This window comes from Physcomitrium patens, chromosome 10, assembly GCF_059467195.1.
Source record: "Physcomitrium patens ecotype Gransden chromosome 10, ASM5946719v1, whole genome shotgun sequence".
NCBI classification, from domain to species: Eukaryota; Viridiplantae; Streptophyta; class Bryopsida; order Funariales; family Funariaceae; genus Physcomitrium; species Physcomitrium patens.
In genome coordinates, this window is record NC_143419.1 from 8,458,775 (window position 1) to 8,468,939 (window position 10,165).

Consider the following 10,165-nt stretch of genomic DNA (forward strand, 5'->3'; position numbering starts at 1 on the left):
ATACCATGTTTCAGTTTTCATTCCCAACGTGACAATTCATCCGTACAAATAAGATACACGATAAATGCACAGAGTGGATGTGTGGGTGGTCAAGATGACGGCCTGTAGTAGCGCTACAGCAGGGTCAGCAGGCATTCTCGAGTGCAAGGGAAATCTAATGAACGTAATTCTGTTAGGAAAGCACGCAGCAAAAGCTGACCGTGGCCACAATAATTTACAGGCTCACTGTGCAACAAGTGCTGACTATACACAGATTTAGACAGGCCACGCAATCTCCACGTAAAAGGAAGACGAATGAACACTAACCCAGCATACTCGTCACAAGTAATAGGACGACAAGTGACACGTTGTACAGTAAGCTCTGCAAAAGGAAACTCTCAAATGGACTTCGATTTTTTGTGAGGAAATGTTCTTCACACTGTACAATGAAGCATGTTCTACGCCACAAGTAAGCGATTTACGTACTCAGGATCCCTCTGTGACCGCTCCACGAATTTCTTGTACCATTGTTCGAAAATACCACGAGGGACGCCTAAGTGATTATCCTGGACATGGCAAAATGACTGCATGAAATTAAATAAATTACGCCCGACATTCAAGGCAACTTGCTCAAGCTGCCTGTGCCGACCGACGTTTAAAGCCGGGAGGGTAGCTGCATCCTCAATGGACACCCCAATTTTAGCGGTTACCGGTCGAGAAGTAGAACCTATCAGATTCATCTGACTTGAAGTTGTTGGCCACAGCAGTGAAAGCACTGAAGAAGGACAGGCCCTGGTCACACCACCTCGAAATTGAAAACTAGAGCCAGGAGATTGAACGTAAACTGCTACTGCTTTATCGGGTGGGATGGACTCTTCGTGGAAGAGATAAATACAGATCTCTGTCACTTTATCGTAAGGTTCACCTGTATCCCATGTGGAGTAAGATCAGTAGATGACTACTGTGTAGTAACAGATCGAAAGAAGATAATACACATCGATAGGTTCCCAGAGCAGTGCAAATTGTTCACAAGCAAGGTACTTCCAATTTTGTCAAGACAGGTTGCACCCATACTACATGTTTATGAACAAGAGAAAGCATTGTCCACGAGAATAGATTCATTTTACCATAAATCACTCACCTACAAAGATATCCATATTCAGAAGCCATTTATGCGTGTCAACTTGTGTAAAGTTGGAGGCGTCTAGAGGATAACTTCGGTTCGGGAAGAGAACCCCAAAGATGTTTGTTGGGATAATAGCCTGACCCACAAAACTTGGCACAATCTCCGAAGGACCAGCTCTATCAGCATCACTCTCAGAAGTTCGGGGGATTGCCCGTTTCTTCCTCCTAACGACCGACTCATCAACTTCATCTCCGACTACAGATGATTCTGAAGGAGCAAATTGTCGGCGACCATGTGTCAACGATGGCCCAGCTTCTGCAACAAGAAACTATGTATATGATAAGTTACTAACCTAGGACGATGATTAACCCCGAGTTATATGCGATAAGATGTTCACATCAATCAATGTCGAGAGTTGAACGGAGCGGCAGTCACAAACATTACTGAAAGATTGTCCCGTGAAAAGTAAGTGAGAAGCCTGACCCGACGATCTTTTTACAAAAATTTGAGCTGGTTGCCTGGTCGCCATCACGCGCTCAGACGACTGGTTCTCAAGCAACTTCAGCCTAATTAATCGTTGCAAATGTTGAAAGAGACAATAGACAGACTCATACTACAGCAGGTTGACAATTTCAGCAAATACTGTAGTAAGCATAAATGAGGTTACTCCATCCTGGATCAATACATCCTTCCAATGGCGAATTCCTCTCGACACAAAGAACCGAAAATTAATCGCGCTACAATCCGCCTCTACACTAGATGAGCTCTGCAACTGAATTTGAAAATTTCGAAGTCATAGTCAAAGGTAGCAACTAAGAGCTATAACCCAATTCCCAGTATTATGAAAACTGATACCGTCTATCGAACCCTCCCACACGCTTAGTAGAAATAATTCCTTATTCGAGGCACAATTCGGAAACTGAACCGAAGCATGAAGTCTCTGGTTCAATAGACAAGCCCTTCCTCCCTTCTCAAAGGATCCTCAAAAGCCAAAGACAGTGCAGAAGAGATTTTCGAAAGACAAGAAATCGACGTCGTTTCCCACTAAAAAAAAAGTCAGGAAAATATGAGGCGGAGGAAAACAATCTCCGACTTTAGAGATTCTTCAAGATGAAACCCAAGTGAAAGAAAAATTGCAAAAGACCCCGAACATCGGGAAAAAAATAATAAAATAGCGGGAATTCATTGTAAAAAAGACCGGCACTGACCATTACCCCACGAGCTCTCAAAAATTGGTATTAAAATTTGAGAAAATTAGTAAAAGCCCTTCGCGAGAGATGACTCACACATTACATCTCGGCACTAACAAATGAAAGTATGAGGGATTCGACGCTCCGGATCCGTGTGAGTGCCACAAGCGCCCGTTTCAGGTGCGACACTTCGACACGCAGTGCCGCTGACTGAACTACAACCCAGATACCAAACCACACACAACGCAACCCAGGCACAGAAGGGCAGCAATCCTCGAACCCCAGTGTCTCATTCACGTCCGAAACACGCCTATCCTGGAGAACGAAACTTCCTAAGACTGCACGAACAAATATCGCTGTGAAACTCGCGCACAGAATGAGCTACGTGACCCGAAGAAATATCTGCGACGCATATTTTCCTGAGCCCGATCGCCACAGCGACGATGACGACGACGACGACACAGCGCCTGGTCTCGAGAAACCAGGCAATAGAATCCAATTTTACCTAGATGTGATAAAGTTTTCCTGATATGTGCGTGAATCGAAGATGGATTGATTCGAGAAGAATGTTCTGGAAGGATTCGCCGTCTTTCGTTCCCCATGGGTTCTCTGGTTCTCGGTCATTCCCGTCTAGGAGGTTCCAGAACCAACCGTTGGGAACTCTTTTGCATCGCCACCACTATTTTTTCCTTTCAATTTCTTTCTATCTAGCTCCTTATGTACATAGATATATACATATGTATATGCCCACATGCATATGTGTTTATGTGTATATAAATATTTATATGTATGTCTACTGTAAGATATTTAATTTCGTGATTCTTACACCTTTGGAATATTGACAAGTTACTATATGAAGATTTTAGCAAAGAAGTTTTTCACATTATGTTTGAAGTTATGTATTTGTATGTGTGTATATAAATATATATATATATATATATATATATGAAAAATTATTTCATTTTTTATTTATTTATATTCACATTCTATCATTTTCACATACAAGAATTTCACTGAGAAAAAACCCAAATTATTTATTTTTTGATATTTTGGTGAAATCACATTCCATTTTATCCATGGAACATATTGAAGTCAAGTGCAATTACAATCGTATTGGTAAAGTTGTGGCCCTAAGAACATCTTTTTACCCCATGTTTTGATATAATTACACACAGATAGATAGATAGATAGATAGATAGATAGATATAGATGTGTGTGTGTGTGTATGCATGTAATTTTAAAGAGAAGAAAACTCGCCTCTTAATTAATTATGTTAATATTTTACTCACTAGATAGAATAACTAGTACAAGACATTGTTAATGTATTTTACAAGAATAAAAAAAAGTTTTTATTTGCTACGTCCATCTAAATCAGTTACATATCGTTGATGTTGTACATCATACACCTGAATATTTAATAAAAATGAATATATATATATATATATATATATATATAGATATATATATTTGTAAATATTATTTTTTATTAAAATTTACTTTTCAACGTTGATCAAGTAACCAAAGTGAAGTAAAATGAAATATCAACCAATGCATTATTTTTTCAATGTGTAATTTTTTATAAATTTGATGAAATTATTTTTAATCTTCATAATTTTAACCTTTTAAATAGCATATTCAAAGTTAAGAATACTTAACAAATAACACTCAAAAAGTTATTTAAAAAGTATATAAATTTTTGGTAAAGTTGTTATGTACAATGTATTTGGAATTACAATTTTTGATCAAATGAATTTAATTTAGAAAATTAATTGCAATTTATTTTAATTTTGAAACAATTTATACTCCTTTTGCATTTAAAAAAACAAGAAAGATATTCCACCATTAGAATTAAACCTTAGTGCCCATTATGTTTTTTGAATTCAATAATTTACTTATTTCCTCCTCTTTAGATTAGAAACTGTAAAATATTTGAAGTTTAAAGATATACACAATAATATACAATAAAATTACTAATGTTTCAAAGATTCTCTGGTGAACAAATATATTTTCTCACAATCATGAAGTCTTGTTCTATGTGCTTAGAATTTCAACCTTCTTCAGCCACCATCTGTATGTAGGGTATGTCCTTCTAAGATTCATGTTTTCAGAGATATTATACTTATACAAAATTCAATCAAAGAAACTTGATTAGTAGAAAAATTAAGATGTTGAAACTCCTTACAATTATTGATTATTCTCTCCACAAAAATATAAAACTTTCAAATAGTTGTTTAAACATGGACAATAGGTTTTAATATTCCAGTAGAATTGGGAGTAGAAATTAAATAAATTACCTTCACGTCATTAAACTTTCTTACAGGTTAAATTTATCTTGCAGCTTTCAGGTATTCAAGCAATTTAACATTTTTTTAAAACTCTCACTTCACACAAGGTTGATCAATTATAATGTTTAGGGTGTTGCTGATGCCACCACCACCCACTTGGCATATTTCTTTAGTTTTTTTTTATTATTATAATAATTTTTTTTGTTGATATTCTAAAATTTATATATATATATATATATATATATATATATTTCCAATTATATGAAGTTGACATTTTACAAAGCTGGCACTATATATTTTTTTTAGTATCACTGTATTATTTTTTTATGTCTATATAATTTATTTTATGTTTATGTACATCTATTTATTTAAATAATGTAGGTATATATTACACTTGTGCATTAATTTTTGATAGTTTTTATCTTGCATTTTTATGAGCTTATACCATTTTGTTACATGTATGTAACAAAAATTTTGTATTTTTATGCATATTTTTCTTTTATGTATTTTCATTATTTAACTTTTTAAGTTTAGTTATGTATGTTAATTTGACATATTTTTTAATTTGCTTTCTTGACTCCAAAATAAAACTATAGTTTTCTTCTGTTTCTTTAGATTGGTATATATAAAACTTAAAATTGAATTCTTCAAGGGAAGAATCAAATTTTGAATTATTACAATTTATTTATCTCTGCTAAGATATTTCTGCTATTTAATTTGACATTTATTTTTATTTTTTTTGTTTACAATATCTCTGCTATGTGTTTGGGTTCAATTGTTACAATTGAACTGTTAGGGTTCGCATTCTCGTTGCCTTGCAATCACTATTTAAACAAAAAATAACCAAGAGAGTTTCCAGCATCATGTTGGATGATAAATTAGAAGGCTGTGACACCACCAAATGCAGCCAAGACACAAAATGATCAGATTAGTCAGTTCAGAGCCTAATAAAACATAAATAAAACCTCACGTATACATACATACACACATATACCCATATTAATATATAGACCACAATGAGACTTCCATGATGAAGAGAACTTCCAAAGTCTCACAGCCGAAGCTTTGCATGCCCCCATCGCCAAACTGCAAGTTTACTAACCATGCACAAATTTTTTTCAGTGTGATTGGGATCGACACACTCTTGTTCACATGAGATATGGAAGCACCTGGACTCCGCCCGAATGCAGCTGTGAAACGATCGACTGTTGCCATTCTGGAGTGAAGAATCCCAAAACCTTTTAGCAAACACTGTCCATGCTTCCACTACAGGCGTTCAGACCAAGCTGCTTTTGCAGCTGTCGGGGCGTTATTGACTCGTGAATGGTGAGAAACCAAATCTTGTGTCTGCAGTAGCTCTGTCTGCGTCAACTTCGGTTGCTGAGAAGTCATCACATGGAGCACCAAATCCTGTTCACAGACTGTGTTGTGCTCTGGGTTTTGACCTCGTGTTTCATGCTTTCCGTTCTCGAAACTCTTCTAAATGTTTAGATTAAATTGGGGATTTGTAAGATGATTGACAGCTCCTCATGGTAGATAATCAGACTTGTGATGTCGAACGCTCTCATGTTGGTTGGAACTTAGAAAGTACCTGCTCACATTCGGTGTTGGAATAACAAGGAGTACTAGATGTAGATCTGTCTGAGTGTGGACGGTGAGCAGGGAGGTTAGTTGCAAATCTGTTTCGGCAGTTTATTAAAATCAGCCAGACGTTTACGATGTTTATGTTTTAAGAACTCGGAGAGGGTCGTGAAGTCTTGTATCTCCACATTGAAGTTTATGTGCATTTCTTGCTTGGAGACATCGTCCCTCACAACCATCGGATAGAAGTGGCTTTTCAAGCGCGGCACCACATCCATAAAGAGTGGAAGCTTCCCGAACCGCTCGTCGCGGAAGACAGGGAGGGTTCTTCCATGGTCTCGGCGCTGTTTCTGCATACTGCTGATCATAGAATTGGTCTCGATGTAGAGATTTCGCTCTCTGTTCGAAGACGTTTTCGTGCTCCTCCAGCCCCTGGACTGCTTCTTCTTAGCCGCGGTGATCTGTCAATGTAACAACAATGAGATTAGATCTCGACCTTAACTTAGCCACGAGTTGTGAGTGTTAGCATTCAGTTCTAATGACTCCTCGTTACTACCGTTCCTTCGACTTGGTTGAACGTGGGCTTTGGATTGGGATTTCTGGAGATACGATCCTCCTCTAGCCAGGGAGCATCTGCACGTGGTTTTCCATCTTCGTCGAAATCGGTCCATCCGGAATTAAGGGTTTCATATTGATGATGAAGGTATCGGTCGAGGGTTGAGAATTTAGGCGGCTGCCAAACTGCTCTGTCCAGTATGAGTTCGATGACTTCCATTGCCCATACGCTAATGTCGAAAGCATCTGAGGAGGTCACAGAATAAGAATCACGGATTCAGTACTCAATCTTCCTCGCTAAATTGAACTGGAAAATATTACTTCGATTTGGTCGCTCAGATTAGAGAACAGAATTTGCCGACCGTGCATTTCTTTGTTGCATGCAACTCTAACTTGAGAAGCGTGAAGACAGTGGCCATCATCATCGAAGTCGCCATGCCCTAAAACGTCGTGACAATTCGCCAGATCCATGAACACCTCCAAGGCGAGTCAACGTTTCATTGAGGTTGGATCTACACGGGTTTGAACTAAATATAGGATACCAGATCCAACCGTCGATGATCTCCTTCGTGACTGCCAAGGCAGCAGTTCGTCTGCAAATCCTAGCGACTCATCTGCAATGTGGAAGGAATATTAAGCAGGACATATCTGCAATGGGATTCGAATGATGTGCACCCAATGACTGGGAGATGTGGTAAGGCTTGTGCATGATATCTCTTTGCATCTGCAGCTGGACCGCGTCTTATGCGGAGCTTCCTGAATGCTCAGGCCTCACATCTTCTGAAGGGTGCACAGGATCTGTGTATCGGTGACACAAGGTGATCATCCAAACCAGAGCACTATTGTCATTGACATGTTTTCCTATCTTGAGCAACCGAACACCACTGTATCTTTCCGAGTTGAATACAAGCGTGAGCCTCCGAAGGTTGACACTGATACCATTGCATGCAGTTCTTTTGCCACGAGAAAGGATTCTGCCATGGTGAGCAATGAATAAGCACAACTGTTTCGAGTCCCGAAACCTGTCGTTGCAGGAATGATCTCTAAACCAGCAGCTGAAGCACCTAGAATCACAACAGACGCCGCAATTTCCAATTCGATAACGTGTAAAAATGAAAGCCTTAATCCACGTCTGGAAATGAAGGTGATTATTCACTAATCCCTGCAAACGAACAACCTAATCTGGATGACGAAACACTGTGACTGATACCATATTATAATTTGTAATGTAATACTTATAATTTTCATTTTACTTTGGAAAACTTGGTTTGACAAACTTGATTTAAGTGGCATTCTTACAGATTGAGAAAAAAATTGCACTTTATATATATATATTATATATTATTTTAGATTTAGAATTAAAATCCATTTTTTATAAGATGATTCTATAACATTTATTTAATATTTTTATAAGAATTTTAAAGATTTGAAATTTGATTTTACTAGTTACAATATCAGATCACAGATTTAATAAAAAAATAAATAAAAAAATAAAAAAATAGTAGATATACAATGCTTGACACACTAATATAAAAATAATTTTAAGATTGATACAACAATAAATTATAATATTGAGATTATATTTTTTATTTTCTTCTGATATATTGTATGATTGTATAAAATTATAATTGTGATCTTTAGAAAATAGATGGTGTGCATTTTTTATATTTTAAACTGAAAATAATAATTTAAAATAATTTTGATCAATTTAAAATATAATTATTAAAAGTATTGGGTATAAATTTTCAAGAAATAAGAACTCAAAGAATGTAAACAAATAAACAAGATATACCTCTAAAAGCATTGGCAAAAAAAAAAAAAAAAAAAAAAAAAAAAAAAATGTACATTTTAAAATAAACTAAACAACTATTGCCAAAGACAAGAAAATCAAAGATTCTTAAAACTAAACTAAAAGCAAAAAGTCATTGATAAAAGTAAAGAAGACTTTTATTTTTTTTTACCTCTATTTATACTATCTAATTAGAGAATTATATAATGACCTCCTATAGGCCACATGATACATATCCAATTTACAAATCACATATCTAATTTTTAGAATAAATTACTAATATGTGCATCAGATGGCCAACTTATAATATAAATAGATAATGAGTATAACAAGTGGCCAACTTGTTGGCTAAGTTTTCAACCTACCAACCACATATAAATTCATGTAAAATAAAATTTGTATTTACAAAGCCTCTAAAAAGTTTTCAAAGAAGATGTTAACTTATTTTTGCTTAAGTCTATTTATTTCTACTTATTTATTTAAATGTACTGATAATTATAGATGATTGTGATATTACTCCCCTTTTAAGTAACAAGTTCCATAATGAGTTGTTAATTTTTTTTATAAGTTGATGAAATCTAAGATCCCTCAATTATATTGGCAACAAACTATGATTTATTTTTTGCACAATTATAATTAATTGTTTCTTTTAACTATGACAAATATTTTACATTAGAGTAAGAAGATAATGTAGTTATTTAATTATTTTTGAGGCTTTATAACTCTCTTCAAATAACATATTTTGTATTCTATCTTGTGTAGTATCCACCTCCAACAATATCATCAAGCAACAAAAATCTCTTCAAAGATTGAAGTATGAAACATGTTGTATCTTGCCATCTATTCAAAGAAGAACATGTCTCTTTTGAGGATCTTCATCACAATTATAACATTCTTCAAGTTGAGACAATTTAAATGCTTTATTTAACAAATTTTGCAAAAATAAACATACATACAAATATATATATATATATATATATACTTAGCACTCATTTTTAAATATTTTAATCATTAATTAGAATTTATTTACAATATGTGTCTTTTAATGTGTTTGGGAATAAAATAAAAACTAACATTACAAATAGTTATTACAATTAAACAAATCCTAAATTTCATCGCATTATTGTTGAAGATAATACAAGAGATCTTTTATAATAGTTGTTTAATAAAAAAAACTGAAACACAAATAGATTTTAGAAGAGCTAAAGATTGCACGAGAGGACCAACATGGAGCCGTGTTATTGTCTGTCTATGTGCTGATCAGGGTTCAACTTTCGTAGTGTTCTCAATCAAAGCAAAGGCACCGAAGGAAGCATATTACAACATCCGAGTCCTAAGATCGAGGTGAAGACTCGCTGCGCAGAGCAAGCCATCGCCAGGTCTTGGAACCACACTAGTTACCTACAATTTCGAGGCTGAAATATATGATAAGGGCTGGGGCTGTGAGGGTGGGGATCAAGTCCACTACTCTTTTCATGCTTATGACTGCATCAGAGGATGAGGCGGGCTTTCAGGTTCTGGGTTGCCCATCCATACGTGCTACACTTACAGTTGCTGAACAAGTTCACTTCCAGCTGGTTCTGAGGATAGCTATGGTGCACAGTCGATTGTCGCGCACTGGTAGCTCTCCAACTCAGGGTTGTTGGCAATGTTTCTCCAC

The 10,165-nt window shown here is 35.8% G+C and overlaps 2 protein-coding genes and 1 long non-coding RNA gene across 3 annotated transcripts; 1 reads left to right on the top strand and 2 right to left on the bottom strand.

Moving 5' to 3' along the window:
• Positions 1-362: 362 nt before the first annotated feature.
• On the bottom strand, positions 363-2,743 carry LOC112287884 (protein OPI10 homolog). The gene is made up of 3 exons (XM_024531479.3): positions 1,589-2,743; positions 1,121-1,420; positions 363-904 (listed from the first exon to the last, which is right to left on the bottom strand). The coding sequence occupies exons 1-3, from the start codon at positions 1,632-1,634 to the stop codon at positions 438-440; spliced, it is 813 nt and encodes a 270-aa protein (XP_024387247.1). The 5' UTR covers positions 1,635-2,743; the 3' UTR covers positions 363-437.
• A 2,649-nt stretch (positions 2,744-5,392) lies between these two features.
• LOC112287526 (uncharacterized) lies at positions 5,393-7,350 on the bottom strand. The gene is made up of 3 exons (XM_024530572.3): positions 7,079-7,350; positions 6,718-6,962; positions 5,393-6,622 (listed from the first exon to the last, which is right to left on the bottom strand). Exons 1-3 carry the CDS (start codon positions 7,185-7,187, stop codon positions 6,248-6,250), a joined length of 729 nt encoding a protein of 242 aa, XP_024386340.1. The 5' UTR covers positions 7,188-7,350; the 3' UTR covers positions 5,393-6,247.
• A 628-nt stretch (positions 7,351-7,978) lies between these two features.
• On the top strand, positions 7,979-9,934 carry LOC141045832 (uncharacterized). Its single transcript, XR_016505104.1, has 3 exons — positions 7,979-8,889; positions 9,268-9,405; positions 9,770-9,934. It is a non-coding gene; the product is annotated as an uncharacterized LOC141045832 (long non-coding RNA).
• Positions 9,935-10,165: the final 231 nt, after the last annotated feature.

Coding starts and splice junctions, on each gene's coding strand:
- LOC112287884 (XM_024531479.3), bottom strand. CDS start 1,634: ATGGCGACCAGGCAACCAGCTCAAATTTTTGTAAAAAGATCGTCGG. Junction 1,421..1,588: donor TTTTGTAAAAAGATCGTCGG/GTCAGGCTTCTC, acceptor TTCTTGTTGCAG/AAGCTGGGCCATCGTTGACA. Junction 905..1,120: donor GAATATGGATATCTTTGTAG/GTGAGTGATTTA, acceptor CATGGGATACAG/GTGAACCTTACGATAAAGTG.
- LOC112287526 (XM_024530572.3), bottom strand. CDS start 7,187: ATGGATCTGGCGAATTGTCACGACGTTTTAGGGCATGGCGACTTCGAT. Junction 6,963..7,078: donor ATGCAACAAAGAAATGCACG/GTCGGCAAATTC, acceptor TGACCTCCTCAG/ATGCTTTCGACATTAGCGTA. Junction 6,623..6,717: donor TCAACCAAGTCGAAGGAACG/GTAGTAACGAGG, acceptor TTACATTGACAG/ATCACCGCGGCTAAGAAGAA.